Source organism: Cnephaeus nilssonii, assembly GCF_951640355.1.
Source record: "Cnephaeus nilssonii genome assembly, chromosome: 4".
Classification (NCBI taxonomy): domain Eukaryota; kingdom Metazoa; phylum Chordata; class Mammalia; order Chiroptera; family Vespertilionidae; genus Cnephaeus; species Cnephaeus nilssonii.
The window spans coordinates 12,077,672-12,098,904 of record NC_137075.1 but is presented as its reverse complement, the minus strand read 5'-3'; the positions used below and the strand labels follow the sequence as shown (position 1 = coordinate 12,098,904).

Here is a 21,233-nt window from a genome sequence, read left to right as displayed (position 1 = left end):
AAATAAGAACTGAAGAAAATCAGGCCTGGTGGCCACGTAAGTTCTACTCATTTATTTTAAAACTAGAGACCCAGCGTGCACGAAATTGAGTGTGGTTAGCGTCCATAGGCCTGGCCTGGTCTCCCTCGCATGGCCTCTGCAGCCCTGCGAGGCTACGTGAAGCTCCCCGCCCCGGAACGCTCTGCGATGCTCACGGCCCCGGGACTGCTCCTAGAGGCTTCTCCCGCCCCTTTACTGCTCCTCGAAGCTTGCTGCCGCCCCACAGCCAGCCACCCCTCATGGTGAGCAGCTCAGGGGCTGGGGGAGAGGGGGAACTGAGAGGTGCTCCATGCACTTCATGATTACTGGTCGCCTGTTCGGTAGTGACGCCACCTAGCCCTTTATAAATATGAGGATTTCACTTTTTTAAGAGTGAACATACATAGCATAAAATTCAGAAATAATAAATGTATAATTCAGTGAGTTTTAACTAATATATATATATATAGCCCACCACACAATTATGATGTATACTGTAGATTCTTTTGCCTTAATAGAAATAGAGGCATATAAATAGAATAATATAGTCTTTTGTGTCTGGCATCTTTTACTTAGCACAATGTCTTTAAGAGGTATTCATATTGTTGTATTAGTACTTCAAGTGTTTTTATTGCTGAGTAGTATATATATATATATATATATATATATATATATATATATATATATAATTTAATGTATTTATTTTTCCATTCCCCTGTTGACAGTTATTTCCACTTTCTGTCCATCATAGATTAAACAGCTATAACCTTTCAGTACAACTCTTTTGTTTTCATTTGTCTTGGATAAATACCTTGTAATGGGGCTGGATTTCATGGGTAAGTATATTCTCTGTAAGAAACTGCCAAATTATTTTTGCAAAGTGGCTGTACAATTTTACATCTTCATCAGTAATGTATGAGAGTTCTAGTGCCTTCACATTCTCATCAACGTTTGGGATTGCCAATCTTTCGGCCCTTTTATTGTTTATTTTCTGGTGTTCTATTTAAGAAAGCTTGGACTAAACCAGAGTCACAAAGATTGCCCTTTTGATTTCTTCTAGAACTTTTATAGTTTTAGCTGTCATATTTTCGACTATGATCCATTTTGAGTTAAATTTTTGTAGAGTGCAAAAGGTGGTTGAAGTTCTTTATTTCCTCCATATAGAGAGCCAATTAACCCAGCACCATTTGTGAAAAGACTAGCTTCCCCCAAAGAATTACCATGATACCTTTCGCATCATCTCTAATATCATCCTTTTTCACAAATCCCATCTGATCTCATTCTAACCAGTCTCTGCTCACTCAATACCATCTTCACTATGTCAAGGTTAGGCAAATGAATGAATGAATGAATGAATGAACCAACGAACAAACAAAATTTTAAAAAACAACAACACATAAAACCCTGCAGTGGATTCTGTAACATTGCTCAGATCCTCTTCAGAACAGAGACACCCATTCCAGCTGCCAGATGTTTTGGTTGGAGATGGCTCACAGTTGTGCCCCTCTCCAGGAACTGCTTTTACTTTCAGGAATCAGCCTTGCCCAAGGCTACACCCCTCCTCCCTGGGAGTGATCACATCCAGTGCCCTCTCACTGTGCATAAGAAAGCCTGGCCACCTGGACTTAATGTGGGACAACTCTGAAGGGCCATTTCTGCTACAGAGGTCCCTATGGGATGCAGCCTCTGCTACAGCTGCATTACAGCCAACTTCCTTCACCCCCTTACAAGTACCGTTTCCTAAGCAGATCTTGGGCTTTAGGGAGTCTAACCTCTGATCTTCTTAAAGCTGATGATGCCACTCCTCTGCTTAAAATCTTTTGCCTACAGACTATAGGCAAAAGCTGACATATTAAGGTGTCCACAGTCTGGCTTCAATCCATCTCTCTCTCCTCAAACTTCTCTGTGACGACTGACTCTATCCTTCAGACAACTTCAAATATTTGTATCTCAAAATTCCCCATGTGGTCCTCTCTCTCAGATAAACTTCTCACCTTCTTCTTATCCTTCTGTTCTGCCTTGGATCAGATGTCAACCCCTCTGGGAAGTCTCATTTTTTCTCCACAGCACTATGCCACCCTTTATATAAGAATTTATCATCCAATGTTGAAGCAGATTAGCTTACCTATCTGACCCTCCTACTAAATTGTAAGCTCCTCTACACAGAAACTGAATCCTGTGTCCTGTGATATCTTCAGTAGATCATTATCAATACACTAGTAGCCCGTTTGCACGAAGATTCGTGCAATAGACCTTCATTCACCTGGCTGCCTGCACCAGTTTTCTGCCGGCACCAGGGACCCAGGCCTTGGCTGTGGCCACCGCCTTCTGCCTTCTTTCAGGGTCAGGGCTTGGCCCCGGGCGGTGGCCTTGGGCTCGGCCGCACCCAGCGTCCCTGCTACCGATCGCAGGAGCCGACCCCCAGTGGTTTCCTGCGATCCGTGCAGGCTCCCTGCTGGTGGCTGGTGCCCAAGGCCGGGAAAGCCTCCGCCCGAGGCTTTCCCCGCTTTGGGCTCCGCCACAACCCAACGTCCCTGCAACGGTTTCCTGGTGGGCGTGGTTGGTGGGCGTGGCTTGGGTGTAGCGAAGGTGAGGTCAATTTGCATATTTGTCTATTATAAGGTAAGATTTTCGGTTAGTGAATTAATAATAAATATCAAGAAAAGCTGGGCATTATAAAAAGTATAGACATTTGGAAATTTTTGCAATTTTCAACCTTTTTCATCTCACGATACACATAAACTAATTACATAAAATCTGTGACACACCAAAAAAAATTTTTTTGCCCATCTGACAAAAAATAGGTATAATTTTGATTGATCTACAAAAAAATAATAATAGTAATTACCTATTCTTTTTGCTCCAAGGTGATTTTTTTAAAAATTGGGTGCCCATGCTTCTATATAAGGATTTCTGATACCAAGAATTAACCAATCAGACACAATCTTATTATGTGACATGACCAATAAGATGCAACTCTATTATATGACCTATACATATATGGTTCAAGACAGGGCATGCACACTGGATGGCTGCTGTTTTATTGGATGTTGTCATTTTTTTATTTGATAATCTAAGGAAAAAGAGGTCAGTGCTTCTGACTAAACAATCAAGTATTGCATGTTTTAAGAATTCTTGAGGCACACCAACTGAAAATTGCTGATCTGCACTATTATGTATCTTCTTTAAGAGAGTTTGTATTTTTTCTTAGTCCTTTTGAAATTCTTGGGGGGGGGCAGAATTTTATGATTTTATTAACACAAATACAATGTGCACACAATCTGTCTATTCATTTTCTTCGCTGTGCAGCCTGGCATTGGGATTGGTGACTCTGATGGCCAGCTGGGCTGCTCTTTCCACAATGGCTTCGTGGTTCTTTGAGGAGACGCTGTGAGCAATCTCAGCACAGTAAGAGCTGTTGCACATCAGCAGCACTTCAAGCTCCGTGACTTTGTGAACCAAAAACTTACGAAAGCTGCTGGGAAGCATATGCTTTGTTTTCTTGTTGCTCCCATAACCAATGCTGGGCATCAAGATCTGGCCCTTGAATCTTCTGCGCACCCTGTTGTCAATGCCTCTGGGTTTCCGCCAGTTCTGCTTAATTTTGACATATCGGTCTGAATGGTGCCGGATGAAAACTTCTTGATCCTCTTTTTGACAATCTAGGGTTTCAGGAGGGGTCTGAGGGCAGCCATGGTACTGAGTAGGAGATGGCTGCCACCTCCATAGGCAGTGCCGAGGAAGGAGGGGACTATCCTTTTTAAATTCTTGACTACCATGTTCATCAGCAACAAATCCAGGCAAACACTAATGAAATCTAAACCTCAGATTTTAAAAGTTAGTTCTGTTTATAAAAAAAGAAGAAGAAGGAGACTGGGGAGGACTGGGGTGGACTGGGGAGGGTTGAAATACCAATGATTTGAGGGAGGGTGGGTTTAGAGAGAGAGTGAGAGGGAACAAGAGAGAGAGTGGCTGGCGAGAGACTGAAAATTTTCTTCCCATTCCCAAGAGGCTTATATTTTATCTTTCTTTTTCACACTGTAAAGTGTCAAATTAAATTGCAAAGTTAATTCTCATCACTAAGGAAGGATTGTAAATGTACTAATTAAGGATTACTGGGCATTTTAATTTTATTCATGAGAATGGAAACTTTTAAATGATTAAACATTTATTTGTTTTCTTTTACATATTTACTAGTATGTTATGGAATATTATAATTTAACATTAATATTTTAGACTCTAGGTTCTAGAGACTTGGATGACTGCTTTAAAATAAGAGCTGTGCTTATTGATAAATTTGATTTTATAAATTATAATGCAGGAGTTTCCTTGAGAAATTGTTCTTTTCTTTGAAGATAAAGTCCTTAACAGGATGAGATTTTATCTTGCAGGAAACCGTGAATTCACTGTGGAGAAGAATGATTTGGATTTCACTCTGGGAGAACATGAGGTACCTTTTGAGTACTTACTGTCTCTTTCAGTGATTTATCTTATGCATGAGAATAATCTGCATTTTCAAAACAGATGAATCCATCCTTATAGAAACTGAACAGTTGTTCTGCAAAATAATCTAAGAGAAAGAAAAATGAAATAATTTATTTTTGCTAAGGTAATTATGTAAAAACAAGGTAAAAGTTAAAAAAAAATCCTTGTGTCTTTAACTGAAAATTCAGGTATTTAATGATTATGTCAAAATTTTTATTTTAAAAAGTGAGGCATTCATTCATTGAAAAAGTTGGAATTATTGTCTCCTTTACAAAAAAAATGTTAAGGACATTATGAATTCTAAATTATGAAAAAGTCATCTGAAAATAAAATTATAATGAATTTAAAATTAAAGACTATGTTTCTTTTTCCAAATTCGCCTTGCCTTTTAACATTTAGTTTGGATCCCTCTGCTACATTCCCTCAGTAAATAAGCTTCCTAATTCACAGATAGTATTAAAAAGTATAACTTCACAGAAAGGAAACAAGTTACAGTGCTTCAAGCAAAACTAAATTATAATGCTTTAAATGGCACCAACATTCAGAGATTTTTATTTCTTAATTGAATCATGGGTTTTTGTTAACAAAATAAAAGTTTAGCTTTTTATAAATATGTGTGTAGATGCACACTGTCCACTTGTCACCTTGATGGACAGAGATTATTATTAACAATAGTGTAATGTAGGCATACAGAGTCTGAAATTCTGTCTCTTAAGACTTAAAGCCTGCCCATAGTAACAGCTGTTTTACATTTAGGAGGACAGGAGTGAGTTAAGGACATTTTGTAAGAAACAAATGAGCCCTCACCACACACCAATTGCTGATAAATTCAGAAAATAATAAACATTTTTCCTTGAGCAAGGAAGCAAGATAGAAAATACACCTGCAAAGGCTTATTTTCAAAACAGAAAAGATGCTGCTGAGGAACTGAGGCATTTGCTGAAGTTTCTCCATTTCTCTATTTTTACCTTTTTTTTTTTCATTCAGGGCAGTCCCTGGCTTCAATCATTCTCAGAAAATCCCAGAGATCTTGATTTAAATAAAATAAAACCCAAAACTTCACAACTCAAAAATGTCAGCTTCAATTTTAAAATCTAAGTAATTCACTATTTTTAATTCTTTATTGATTAAGGTATTACATATGTGTCCTTATCCCCCCATTCCTCTCTCCTGCTCGTGCCCTCACCTCCCTAGTGTCTGTGTCCATTGGTTATGCTTATATGCATGCATACAAGTCCTTTGGTCACTATTACCCTACCTTCCTTTAGTCTTCTTTTTCTATGAAAATAGTGTCAACATATTTTACAAAAATCAATCAAACAAACAAAATCCATCAGAAAGCAATAAAAACTGCAGAAAACGGAATAGTTCTTAAGCCATACAGTAAAGAGTCTGCTTAATACTATATTAAAAATAGATAGTATGCTTTATGCTTTATCCTATGGTTGGTATTCTTGAGAGTTAGTGAAAAACTTTGAACAAACCTGTTCTTTAAGTCAATTGTGTGAAATTTTAAACTACAAACTTTCTAGTATTTTTAAATATCACATAATTGATGTAAATGAAAAATTTTGTATTTCTTAATAACTCTTAACATAATAAAATTCTTCCAAGTTGCCATTTTTATTTGAAATAGATCCTGTTTGTCCCTTAACACCTTAAAAACTATATGTACTTCTTAGTTCCTTGCCTTAAATCATAATTTGAAAAAACTTCTAAAAGAAGGTCCTATAGTCAGAGGTAAAGTAAAAAGTGAGATTAAAATATAGACTAGCAATGTATACTATACTTAATATAATCAAACTATAGTACTATGCCATAAATCTCTTCAAAAATTAGTTGTCTGTCATCAAAATAGCTCTCTATATTTGTGGTTTTTCAAAACTTTCAGGCTACACAATAAATTAAAACACAGTATTTAAAAAATAAGCCCAGCCCAAGCTTTATAAAACTGTGTTTCAATAATAAGGATACATATCAGTTATTGCTTAATAATGAAAATTAGTATTACAAACTTTAGGGAAGGTAAAAAATAAGATATTACCATGATTTATATTATTGCTTCCAAACATAACATGAAGATGTGAGAAATAAGATCTTTTGTGCTTATGATCATAAATGTCAATCATTACCATGCAAACCAAATAAAATTAGAAGCTAGAATTAAAACAACAACAAAAACATGCTCTAGCTGGTTTGGTTCAGTGGATAGGGCGTTGGCCTGCCGACTGAAGGGTCCCGGGTTTGATTCTGGTCAGGGGCACATACCTGGGTTGTGGGCTTAACACCCAGTAGGGGGTGTGCAAGAGGCAGCCAATCAATGATTCTCTCTCATCATTGATGTTTCTATCTCCCTCTCCCTTCCCCTCTCTAAAATCAATTAAAATTTTTTTTTAAAAATTGAAACAAAAAATAACACATTTTGTCCTTAAATTTAACAACAAAAAACATATTAACAGCTGCTTTGAAGAGGAGTCAAGCAAAACTCAATCATAGAAAATAGTTGCCAAATCCTTTAGCTAGTTAGTGCCTTCCTTGAAGGAGCAACATTATTACCTTTGAGGTCTAGTTTACTGTGGGAGTAAGCCTCAGAAGGCCTGAAGCCCGAACCATAGAAACCTAATGCGGAATTACATAAAAAGCATTTCATTGAAAACGGTCTCATGCATTAAGAACCCTTGATGCCTATCTTTTACTAATTTGTCTTTAATCTTCTGGGAAAAATTTTTGATATAATCTATGCTACAAACAACATAGTAACTCAAAAGTATACAAAAGTAATTATTGCTATTAATAAGTATTGAAGAATTTTAAAACTATGAAGAGAGTTTAAGTAGACAGGTTCAGAAATAATTTAAAAGATGTCCTGGCCAGTGTGGCTCAGTTGGTTGAAGTGTTGTCTCATGCACCAGGAGGTCACAGGTTCGATTCCCGGTCAGGGAACATACCTAGGTTTCTGGTTCAATCCCCAGTCAGGGGTGTAGCGGAGGCAACCAATTGATGTATCTCTCTCACATGGATGTTTCTCTCTCCCTTCCTCTCTTTCTAGGAAGGAAGGAAGGAAGGAAGGAAGGAAGGAAGGAAGGAAGGAAGGAAGGAAGGAAGGAAGGAAGGAAGGAAAGAATTTTAAAAATGTCAGTATTCTGAAATGAGCACATATGCTCAGAAAAATCTAAAATTAATATTGAATTTTTGTTTTGTTACATATTTTAATTTCTTACAAATATTTTAAATGTATGAAATTAGCATTTATATTATAGAATAAATGCTAATTTTAAAAAATAGACTTACTTTAGATCTATTGAGTTTATTCAACCAATACACATCAATCAATACTTTTTAAAAATACTGTGATATTGACTTAAAGGAGAAAAATATTACTAAGGCATTTATTTTCAAGGGTCTTTCAGTTCAATAGATAGTAGGAAACAAGTAATAATAATACAAGATATAAAAATAAGTATTAAGTTTCAGTATGAATGTAAGTTTTAAATAAACATTTGGCAATTTAGACTTGGCAATCCTTCATAATAAAAAGGCAATATGCAAATAACCATCACTCCGCTACGCCCACGATTGGGCGGTGGGAGGCTGGGGGGCGGGACTCGGGGTGGCATATCTGGCCATTGAGAGGCGTGGGACTCCGCCCCCCCCGCCCCGCCTCTCAACGGCTGGATTGGCGGCCTCTGAGGGGGGCTGCCTCGGACACCCTGGACACCCAGCTCCGCTGCCATCGGAGGCGGGGAGCCGGTTGTCCGCACCCGGATCCCCTGCCCAGCTCCGCAGCCATCGGAGGCGGGGAGCCGGTTGTCCGCACCCGGATCCCCTGCCGTGCTCCCCTTCGTCAGCGCCTCAAGCCCCAGCAGCAGCGGCAGCGGCTGGGGATGAGCTGGTGATCCCAACAGCCTGGCAGCTCAGTGGCGGCGGCGGAGGCAGCATTGGGCCTGGGGACTGGCGAACAGGCAGAAGATGGCCCTGATCGCAGGAGGCTAGGCCTAGGGACCCTACCCGCACGATTGAATCGTGCGCTGGGCCTCTAGTCTATCTAATAATAGAGGAATATGCAAATTGTCTGGGACACCATCACTCTGTAACAGTAACGACCCACAGGCTGCCTGGGGCAACCAGGCCAGCAGGGGGGGCACTTGGGAATGACCAGGCCAGCAAGGGGGTAGTTAGGAGCAATCAGGCCGGCAGGCAGAGGCAGTTAGGGGTGATCAGGCTGGCAAGCAGGTGAACAGCTAGGAGCCAGTGGTCCCAGATTGTGAGACGGATGTCCCGGATTGGAGAGGGTGCAGGCTGGGCTGAGGGGACCTGCCCCCTGTGCACGAATTTTGTGCACCGGGACTCTAGTGTAATTATAAGTAGGTTTGTTAAATAAATTATAATTATAAGTAGGTTTGTTAAATAAATTAATATATATTAATATTATAATATTATAAAATTATACAAATTAATCTTATCTATATATATATAAAAGCCTAAGCAACCATTACGACCGAACGACCAACCAACCAGTCAATCAGTTGCTATGACGTGCACTGACCACCAGGGAGCAGACACTCAATGCAGGAGCTGCCCCCTGGTGATCAGTGCACTCCCATAGTCAACCTCCCGTGGCCGGCTGGTAGTGTCGGTGTCTGTTCCTTCCATGCCCAGCCCAGAAACCATAGCCTCCTCTCCCGACCCCACCAAGGCCTTCGGGCCCTGGGCTGGGACAGGGGACCGGGGGTGGGTGGCCCCTTTCCCAGGTGGGCTGAGGGCCGGCTCCCTCCTCAGGGCCAGTGGCCAACCTCCCACATCCCATCCTTCCCCTGGCCAGCAGGCCCCTATTGGCCCAGCCCTGATCACCAGCCAGGCCTAGGGACCCCACCCATGCATGAATTCATTCACCGGGTCTCTAGTAATATTATAAAAATACTAGAGGCCCGATGCACGAAATTCGTGCAAGGGGCTCGGCCCTCATAGCCACGGCAGCTTGCCTTGGCCCTCGCAGCCCTGGCTTCATCCAGAAGGTTGTCCAGAAAGACGTCTGGAAAGTGTTCAGCTGTCCGGTCTAATTATCATATTATGGTTTTATTATTATAGATAAGGATAATTCAACATTATAATAAGTCTAGTTTATTAAATGAACAATTTTTCAAAATGCATTTATCACTATATGCAAAAGTACAAAGTTTATACTGATAAACTTCAGCAGCAATTAATAAAAAAACAACACAAACAATGATAACAAAAAACACAGCAGCCATAATGCTAAAAGACAAATGGCTGAAGCCATCACTATTAAAATCGGGGTCAGTCATGAGGCAGAAGCCACACCAGTTATTTTAACATAGAAGATTAAACATAAAGCAATATTAACTAGGTGCCAAATTATTCACAAAGTAGTTTTTTAAAAGAGAGAGAGAACTTGGGATCACAGAGGTAGCAATTTCTGAAAGGAGCTACAACCCTCTGATTGAATGGGATAAAGATGGGAGGTTAGATTTCCTAAAACTTAGAAGCCTAGAGAAGGGCCCTAATATCTATGAGGGGTGGTTGTGCAATGAGGTAGTTTCTACGCATGCTGAAAAATTGTTCATGGGATTCTTCTGCTACTATGGGAAGGTACTGCTGCTGCCAAGATGAGGAAACATTGTTGGGATGGTGCTCATAAGAACAGGGAGCATAGAAGAAGCCCTCAGAAAACAAACAGGAAGGAACAAGTCCCTTCTTCCTCCTCCAGCCTGTAATCTCTCTGCCTATGAACTCTCTATCAGCAGTGTTTAACAGGGAATAAACTTGAAAAGTGAAAACATGGTTTGCAGAGTTCCAGCCCTAGCCATCTTGAGCATAGCATAAAAAGGTAGGTTTGTAAGTAAGAGATAATAGCTTAATAAATGACATATTGGTTATCATCATTATTATTCAAGATTTTTTTGAAGATCTAGGCTAATGCCAAAGGTAAGAAAACAAAATAATTAATAATAATCAATATAAATCCTGGGAGGGGCATTCTTTTACTTGCAGGGGATGTTATTATACCTACAAACCCAAAGAAACTATATTAAATTACTTTTAAAAATAAAAAAGCAGGTAAATGGCAGGATATAAGATAAATATACAAATATAAATTGATTTTTCTCTGTACTTATTGCATCAGTTAACTTTGTTGTGTAACAAAACAATCCTAACATTGCAGTTGCATTCAATAATAGCAAACGTGTTTTTTCATTTTTAAAAATATATATTTTATTGATTTTAGAGAGGAAGGGAGAGGGAGAGATAGATAGAAACATCAATAATGAGAGAGAATCATTGATTGGCTGCCTCCTGCACGCCCCCTACCAGGGATCAAGCCTGCAACCCAGGCATGTGCCCTTGACCGGAATCGAACCTGGGACCCCTCAGTCCACAGGCTGACGCTCTATCCATTGAGCCAAACCAGCCAGGGCAATAGCAAACATTTATTTCTCACTAATATTCCATGAGGCTGAGGGCTGGTGTTGGGAGACCTCTTTCATGAGTCTCCCATGTTTCTACATGTTTTTCTGGGTATTTTAAGCCTTTAATATCCTGATACATTTTTACCCAGCTATTTCTCAGGACTGTGTTTGCAGTGAGCAACCTTGCAGGAGGAGGTAATTTTCATCTCTGGAACAAGGAGCAGGCTTGATCACTGCTATGAAATGATGGGATTTAAAGTTCAGTGTTCCTCTCCTGACATGCAGCCTACTATGTGTTCAGGCATCCATCTGGGCTCCTTCACATCACCAATGAGGGAGTGGAGACTCAGGTAACCAACACAAACATACTGATGCTCTGGCTGCTATCTTTTGTCTCTGATTCAGGTGTTAAATATCTTCTGTCAGCATCAATGAAAATGGCAATTTAATATCTTACCTTGAAAGTAAGGTAAAATATGAAACCTTTCACAGTTCTTGATAATTGGCTGCTACTCTGCTCCAGTTTATGGGTTGGCTGCATGTCAGCTTCACAAGAATTCTCATTCCAGGATCTAGGCTAAAGGGGCAGTCCCTACCTGGACACTTTAATGCCAAATAATAGAAGCTCAAGAGGACAAGTAAAATCACACAATTGAATTTAAAGCTTCTGTTTAGATATATTTATATCATGTTCACTGACATTCATTGGCCAAAATAAGTCACAGGGCCAGCCCAAATGGGGTTACAAAGTATGCTTCATCTCTAAGAAGGTATTGGGAATTATATCTAATGAACATGAATGTATAATCCTCTTATCAAAGAGGGAATAGTAGATAATGACCAATAGTAATACAATCTACCAAACCAGTGGTCACCACTTAAATATAAATAGAAAATAAAATGCTCCTTTTTACAATAGAAAAAAAGAGAGAGAGAGAAAACACATACAAAGAATAAATTTAACAAAAAATTACGATATTAATATGAACATTATTTTTCTTGAAAGATGCAAAACTCAATAAATGCAAACTTTACCTTGTTACCAGATGGAAATATAGTATGATTTAAAAATTCCATTCTCATTTTAATGCAAATTAAATAAAAATCTTAATTTTTGGTGTTTTTTAAAATAAAAATGAATTACATGTCTATATGGATGGGGGTAGGGGTCATTCATGAGAAAATGTTAAGGATAATGCAAGTTGCAGAAAAATTTGCCATATAATTCTATTTTTATAAAATAAAAATACTACATGTGTTTGTGTTAATATAAATATAAATATATGTTTGTAGGAGCATGAAGAATAGGATAGATATATCACTTGATTTACCTCAGAAGAAAGAATTTGTAAGAGACTAGGGGAATAATTCTTTTTTTCTTTTTATAGCTCTATATTGTTTGACAATGGAGTTTAGTCCAGCAGTAAATAAAAAATCAGAGAATCATGCAAATATTTTAAATCTTGTCTAAGTATTAATTAAAAGTTTGCATGTTTTAGGCTACTGACATAGGTGTATGCATAGAATAAAACATGTTTTGTTTATTGGGCTTAGGTATGAGGGCAAGCTAGGCAGTCATCTCCTGCCATCAGCTTGGCTTTACTCTTCAAAACCAGCCTGGCACTCTTGAAAATATTACTCATTACAAATTTCTCTTTTTATAAGGTAATTGAAGATGGCAGCCAAAATGCAAATCTGATGAGACTCTCTTATATATCAAGGTTAGACCCAGGCTTATTGCAAACAACAAGGGCTCCACTTTTTTATGCCTAAAAATACCGATCAAAAGAACCATAGAGCCCCTACTTCAGTTTTAATGACATTTAAATCAGATTCACACAAACCTTATTTTTATATGGGTAACCTTGTTATTAGAGTGCAACTCTCTGCAGTATATAATATTAAATATCAGAACATATTAGGAAGAAACTAAAATGGCTGTGAATATTTAATATAGAGTAGCCGTTTTAATAATTGAAGAACCAACTTTACAACACTGGAGAAATTCTCAGAGGAACCATTGCATTTGGAGGGCTGCTGAAAGTTTATCTGAGAGGATATTTTGAAGTTATCCCAGAATTTTTTTCTTATCTTCTGTAGTCAGACACTAGAATGCCTTATCTGATGATACCACACTCTGAGTTTTGCAAGGGATCAACTCATGACTTTTTCTTAATATTGTTTTATGCATTTTGTGACTGCCTCCAAGAACATTGTGCTATATCATGTATCTATGCGTGACTTGTGGTTAAGATGCTGTGGAAGAAAAAAAACAATTCTCAAGCCTTTGGGGCTTCAAACAAACCTAATGATATATTTAAAGCCCTGTCAAAATTCTTCTGAACAAATGAGCTTTAATAATGTATTGGTAGGAATGTGCATTCATGATGCCCATGACACAGGATTCACAGTGGAATTCAGTGGGGGGATGTGATGGGGGAATCAGTTATTCGCCACCCAGCACTCTATGGGAATGAGAATCCTATGCAATCCTATATAATAAAATCATAATATGCAAATCAACCGAACGACCGAACAGCAGAATGACCATCCAGATGACCTTTCAGACAACCACACTATGACATGCACTGGCGCCAGGCCAGCCAAGGCGGTGTGATGTGATTGGTTGGGGGGCCCTGCCATTGCCCCACAATTGTCCCGCAGAGGAAGACCCAGGCCACCCTCTGCAGGGCAATCAATGGAGGGGCCCCATGATCGATTGCCCCAAAGAAGAGGCCCAGGCCACCAGCCAGCAGGGCGATTGATCGGGGTGGGGGGGCCTCCGTGATCACCCCAAAGAGGAAGGCCCAGGCTACCCTCTGCGGAGCGATCAATTACAGGGCTCTGTGGAACCGGGGAACCAGAGGTGTGTGGCAGCAGACTTGGGCAGCACCAGGCGAAGGCGGGTGTGGGTGGGGGTGAGGGGTGGAGGAGGCCCCCTCCCCCACAAGGCAGCCGGGGCCATGAGGCAGCCTGGGTTGCGAAGGCCTATCCTTGCATGAATTTCATGCATCGGGCCTCTAGTTATTCATATAACTGCGAATGTAGTCAACCTCATGAAAAGTACTAGCATATGTGCCTTACTTTGAATATTTGAATGTTCATGACAAAGTTCTTATGTTTGATCCTGAAGTTTCTTAGTTATCAAAAAGAAACATATTTGGCTGAAGAATGCAGGGGCTTATTTTTTGAACATCAAGGAAACTACCAATTACTTCAGACCTTCAAACTACCAATTACTTCAGACCTTCAAAACTAATAATTTGATCTTGGCCACATTTAGCAAGTATATTTAGAATGCTGTATATGCTGTATATGGAAATTTTAAGAGGTAAACACCAACATTAATGTGGTAAGTATACTTCAGACAATTATAAACTCCAGCTAAAGGTAGAATAAATTGTTCTTAAAAATAAAATAAAAGGTCTCTTCCTGACTTAATTATTAAAAGTGATGTCAGAGAAAATGAAAAATGTAAAATATCATCTAGTCTGCTTGCAAGATAAATTCAAGTAATATTTTCTTGATATTGTGGCAGAAAATTCCATCTGGAAATTTGGGAGGAAATTTCATATTTGCCAAGCAATCCATAAGAGAAGATTTGGAGAACAAATTTGATTTGTTATAACTGCCAGAAAATGCTTTTGAAAATTTTGGGGTAAAATAGGTTCTTATTTTACCCAGAATAAATAAGCAGACCTTGCATGCCCTTATCCAATTTTTATTTACTATGTTTGTGAAACTTTCTTCTTTTATAATATAAACTTTTATATTAATGTCTCTGAAAGCAAAACAGCATGATAGGCTTGGTGTTAAAAATGGCCTAGCCTGCCCCAGCTGGTTTGGCTGAGTGGATAGAGCGTTGGCCTGTGGACTGAAAGGTTCCGGGCTTGATTCCAGTCAAGTGCACATGCCCTAGTAGGGGGCATGCAGGAGGCAGCCAATCAGTGATTCTCTTTCATTATTGATGTTTCTATCTCTCTCTCCCTCTCGCTTCCTCTCTAAAATCAATAAAAAAAATTCTATAAATAAATAAATAGCCTAACCTGGCTGGTGTTGCTCAGTGGTTGAGCATTCACCTATGAACCAGGAGGTCTCTGGTTCAATTCCTGTTCAGGGCACATGTTTTGGTTGTGGGCTCAATCCCCCATGGGGGTCGTGCAGGAGGCAGCTGATCGATGATTCTCATCACTGATGTTACTATCTCTCTCTCCCTCTCCCTTCATCTCTGAAGTCAATAAAAATATATTTTTTTAAAATGGCCTATGTTGTGTTCTTTCTCTCAACCCTTCCAAACTCTTGCTTCCAAAGAAAGCTCAATAGCCAGCTCAATATGCACATAAAGTCACATAACTAAGATTTAAAATGTAGGTCTCAAGTTAAAAATTAAATCTTTCTTTAAAATACAATTGCTTTTATTTTGTTATATTTAATTCTACAATTTCAAATGGAATCAAAAGAAACCATGGTTTTGAAATAAGGAAGTAGGTTAAAATTCTTGCCTCATTTTTGCTACTTAAAGAATACACCTTTATGTGTAGCAATATAGAAGTGATTGCAATTTCCTGTATACACTGTGGATTTTATGCTTCTGTGCCTTCTCAGATTATGCTTTCCTTCTGTAAAATTCTCTTTCCCTTTCCTGGCTGGCATGGTTCAGTGGTTGGGTGTCGACCTGTGAACCAGAAGGTTCGATTCCCGGTCAGGGCACATGTCCAGGTTGCGGGCTTGATCCCCAGTGTGGAGTGTTCAGGAGGCAGCCGATCAGTGATCCTCTCTCATCATTGATGTTTCCATCTCCCTCTCTCTTCCTCTCCTTCCCTCTCTGAAAATCAATAAGAATATATATTTTTAAAAATTCACTTTCCCTCAACTTTTTAACTAAGCTAATTCATTCTTGACTTTCAAATATCAGAGCAAGTAAGTTATTTGCTCTAAAGAGCCTGGTTCAGATGGAGTAGCCTTTCTTTTACTCTCCACAACACCCTACTCAAACTTTTATCCTAGCCTTTCCATAAACTGTGTGCTCCATGCTGCCTGGGACCAGGACCATACTTTATTTGGTTTTATATGTGCAGCCCCTCTCAGAGGGTCTATGGCATGCTAGTCTTTCAATATACATTGGTTGTCTAATATTTATAGGTAAATACATGCAGGTATACATGCCACAGAAAATAAGTAGAGAGAAGTCAATGATTAACTAGGTAGTAGTGATGGTGGGCAGTCAGGAAAGAGATACAGAAGAGGTGACACCACACGGCATTCTAAAACTGAAGAGGCCATGCCACATAGAGGGCGAAGTTGAAGGAAGTGTGAGAGAAGAGACTCTCAGACAGGGAAAGAGTATGTGAGGGAAGAAAAAAAAAAAAGAAGGGAGGGAAGGAGGGTGAAGGAACAGAAGAAAATTTTTAGCAAAGAGGGGAAGAAGTATAAGGAGATTTAAGTCAATGCGGAGCGGTGAGAACAGTGGTAACCTGGAGGGTACATGCCTCATTTAAAGGAGCCATTACCAGGCTTTTATAGATTCTTCTCATATAGAAATTTGGAGCCTAATATTACCATAGCTTCTTTTTAACAGAAGCTCATAATTGGATATGAAATCTCCCAGTTTTTAGATATTAGTAGGTAAATTATGTCTTAACACAGGCTAGAGAGACACATCCTTGCGCTGAATTTGTCTACTGACTTCTGTTTTATGTCCAAAGCAATAAGCATGTAAACTGTGGGAAATGAGCTGTCTTGGCTCACCAGGTCAGTGGTCAGGCGGTGGTGTGGGAATGTTAGAGAAACACCCATCTTTATCTCCGTGAAGTTTCCCAATGATGAGTGTGTGCTCTGATGAGTGTGCTCTCGTTGCTAACATTCTCCATCAGTGTGAGGCCACTGCTGAATTTGTGGACAACCCTGAGGTATTTCACACTCCTGTATGAAATGGAAAGATCTGGAAAAAACACTCTAGATAGTTTAATTTTACACTCTAAATAAATCTCCAGGGCGAAGGCAAAGGGGGAACAATTAAAAGGTTCAAGGATAAAAAAGTGGGGACGCTTACTTTCAGGGCACCTGAAAAGAAGAAAAGGAAGAAAGTAGAACAAGAAAAACAAGGAGAGTTTGCCATGGAAACCGAGGGAACAAGGCCAATGAGGTCATTTATTACAATTATGCTCAGGTTATATAGCACATTTGTTTTTTATTAATAAAAATGACATGAAAAGTAATTCTAATGACTATTAAATTATTTCTTCAGCATTCTTTTGCATGTGGGTTCAAGAGTTAACATTCCCTAACAAATAATACAGTATGAGAAAAGAGATTTGAGACTAGTTTCACATCTGCTTTACTTTAACCTTTCTACACAGGAAAAACAGTCCTGATGATTTTGCCCAGTGTTTAAACTTGGAATTGTCTTACCTAGAACTGAAAGCCCTCACACATGATGAAATGAATCGTGTGGTGTTGAAACTTTGGAAACCTGGCATAGAATTTTCCTCTTAGATTTGAAATTCACATTAGAAATATCTACAATTAGTACACAAATACGGGGAAGTGTTCAACCTCATTAGCAATCCAATATATACAAATCAAAGCAACAGTAAGAGAACCTGAATAGTTTAGAATAGTGCTGGTTTCTGGTGCTGGCTGCTTTACTATTACTTCTACTTTGAAACAGTGCTATAGGTTGTACATTTGGGACAAACCCTATAGAAAATAATTTGGCAAAGCATTTGAAGAACCGCAAAATATTCTGGCTCTGTAGTTTTTGGAACCGAATTTGAAATCTATAAAATACAAGAAAAACTACATATATAGGGATTTTTGTGCCACCTGTATTTATGATATCAGGTGTACCTAAAATGGCTATTAATTAGTTCAGTATATTATTGAGGTGGATGTCCCCAGAAGCAGTGCCTGAGATGGGGGTTGTTGTGCAGTGACTTAGTGAGAGTTTTGCTGGTAAAACCTACAAGGGAGTGAGGGGCCCAGGAAGGGACTGAGGAAGAAACGAAGTGAATATGTGAGTTCAGTTGAAGTCAAGCCTCAGCCTGAGTCATTGGGGAAAACTCAAGTGTGAACAGCCCCACAGATTAAGCCCACCTTGAACAAGGGTCTGGCATTTTTTAGGTGTCAGCCATTGGTTAAAAGTCATCTCTAGGGCGAGAGCAAAATCATCCCTGCATTTCCAGATAAGGCAGCCCCTGTCATTCCGGAGAAGGGTTTAGCTCATAGTTAGTACCTGGAGAATGGACTGGCCCAGTGGGCAATGGACATTGGTAAGCACCCCTCTGCTCTCTAGGTTGGAGAATATAATTGATATGTCGAATATGTCAAATCCAGCTCACTTATAAAGGGCAGAACTCCTGGACTCCAGTCAGGTTTTATCAGCCTAATCCTATTTCTTTTTCTTCTACAAACAACATGCCTCTTTGTCTACAAATGGCTTCTTCCAGGGAAGCTGCTAAATTATTCCTCCAATACTCTTCATACCCTTTCCCCATCCAATACTCTTTATACCCTTTCCCCAGCCAACACTCTGACCTTAAATTGCTAGTTGAAGAAACTGATGAAGAAAAAAAAAGAGAGAGAGAGAGAGAGAGAGAGACATTGGCAGGTGGAAGGCAGAAGTCTGGCTTTTAGTGATTAAAACTTGGGGATATATGTCTTTTTTTTCTTCTTCTTAGTGCCAATCCAGTATATCACAGTAACAGAATGGGTGAGTCAGAAGCTTGTCCAGTCTCCTTTGGGAGCATCTGCCCTGTTCTGGTTCAGGCTGTAGAGTGTGTGCCTTTTAATCCAAAAATATGCCTCTCTATACAACCCTTTGAATGCTACAGGTAGTGAAGAATCTGGCTGCTCTTTCCCATATGGTCATTAGTTTCCACTTCTTATCTTTTTGTTTATCTTCCAGGGAATTTAAAAGAGAAATTGTTAGGTATCTCAAAGCTATCGGGAATGGTCAGTTTTCTGTCAAGTTAATTCAGAAGAGCTTTTAAATGGGGGGTGGGGTGGGTATTCACACATTTGAGAAACCCCTTTGAGAATTTTTTTAAATTAGTGTCTTTTTAGTAAAGATTTCCTGTTTAAAGCAGACATTCTTATTTCTACCCACTTTAGAAATAAATGATAAATATGCAAATTCAAAAGTAATAAATGAAAAGCACCAAGGCTTTTCCACCCGAAGCCTTAAAAATATTCAAGAGACAAGGAGATGACAGAGAAGCATAAAAATTTAGGAAGGACTGAAGTGGTCAAGTAATTATGTTTGTAATTCAAATCCCTGTTCTACCACTGAACATTGAGACTTTGGATAAAGTACTTTTTCTTTTCTGTAGGCTCCAGATTCAGAATGTCTGGCTTTCAATGTTGGCTCACCATGCACTAGCTGTATGACCTTTGGCCTAGTAGTCCCTCTCTGCCTCAGTTTTCTTTCCCGAAACATGAGCATAATAAGAGTACTTATCTTCTAGGGGGCGATTTGAGGATTAAATTAATTAATACTACTCAAATGCTTAGAAGAATACTTGGTACATAACAAGCATTAAAACAACATTGGCTACTAATTTGTTAGATATTATTATTTTCATTAAATTAAATAATATATATAAAGAAAATAATAAGTGTTCAATAAATTCTATGACAAGACTTAAATGTAAGACTCAAAACCATAAAAATCTCATAGAAATATTTTTTCTGATGTATCTCCTTGGGTAGCAGAAACCAAAGAAAAAAATAAACAAATGGGACTACATCAAAATAAGGAGTTTTTGCCCAGCAATGGAAATCATCAACAAAAAGAAAAGACAAACCACTGAATGGGAGAACATATTCCCATTGATACATCTGATAAGGAGCTTATATCCAATATTTATAAAGAACTTATAAAACTCAATACCAAAAAACCCTCAAACAATCTAGTTAAAAAGTGGGCAAGAGACCTGAATAAACACTTCTCCAAAGAGGACATACAGATGACCAAAAGACATATGAAAAGATGCTCAACATCACTAATCATCAGAGAAATCCAGATTAAAACCACAATGAGATATCACCTCAGACCTGTCAGAATGACTATTATCAATAAATAACAAACAACAAGTGTTGGCAAAGATGTGGAGGGAAGGAAACCCTTGAGCACTGTTGGGAATGCAGATTGGTGCAGACACTGTGGAAAGCAGTATGGAATACCTCAAGAAATTAAAAATGAAACTGCCTTATGATCCAGTGATTCCGCTTTTGGGAATTTATCTGAAGAAACCTGAAAGAATATATGTATCTATATGTTCATTGCAGCATTATTTGCAATAGACAAGATTTGGAAGCAGCCAAAGTGTCCATTAGTAGATGACTGGATAAAAAGCTATGATACTTTTACACAGTGGAATACTACTCTTCTATAAAAAGGAAGAAAATGTTGGGACTAGAGAACATTATGCTAAGTGAAATAAGCCAGTCAGAGAAAGACAAGTCCCATATGATTTCACTCATATGTGCAATTTAATAAAAAAAACCTGAAGTACCAAGCAAAATACAGACAGACTCATAGATAGAGAGCAGGCAGACAGCTCTGGTGGCAGGGAGGAACAGTGTTGGGGGGTGGGGTATGGAGGGATTGAGCACAAGAGGAAAAAAATAAAGAGAGACAACTCATGGACATGAATAACAGTGTGGTGATAGTGGGGTGGGAGGGTGGTGGGTGGAGGTGGAAGATGGCATAGAGGGGATAAATGGTGATGGGGAAAAAATAAAACAACATTGGCTGCTAATTTGTTAGATATTATTAGGATTTTTAAATTAAATAATGTATATAAAGAAAGGAAATGTTCTCCCTAGCCAGTGTGGCTCAGTGTATAGAGTGTCGGCCTTTGGACTAAAGGTCCCAGGTTTGATTCTGGCCAAGGGAACATTCCCAATTGCAGGCTCGATCCCCAGTGGGGAGGGGGGTGCAGGAGGCTGCCAATCAATGATTCTCTCTCATTGATGTTTCTATTTCTCTCTTCCTCTCCCTTCCTCTCTGAAATCAATAATATATATATACATATATATATTTTTTTAAAGAAATGTTCAATAAATTATATAACAAGGATTTGATCTGTATATATTCATAACAAAGGGTATATTCTATATAAATACCAACTAAGTTTTTCCAATTTGATGTCATCATTATTTAGAGCAAATGAATCACACATCACATGAAAAGGTAATGGAGGCCTTCTATGTGAAATATTGACAGATCTCTTTAATTTTATATTATTAACACTAGAGGCCTGGTGCATGGGGTGGGGGTGTCCCTCAGACAAGTCTGCA

At 38.9% G+C, this 21,233-nt stretch overlaps 1 protein-coding gene across 1 annotated transcript; it reads right to left on the bottom strand.

Moving 5' to 3' along the window:
- Positions 1-3,303: 3,303 nt before the first annotated feature.
- On the bottom strand, positions 3,304-3,728 carry LOC307098690 (large ribosomal subunit protein eL32-like; the record flags this gene model as incomplete). Its single annotated transcript, XM_079769720.1, is given in 3 exon segments — positions 3,304-3,654; positions 3,657-3,680; positions 3,684-3,728. Coding segments are annotated over 3 exon segments (405 nt in total). The 5' UTR covers positions 3,714-3,728.
- Positions 3,729-21,233: the final 17,505 nt, after the last annotated feature.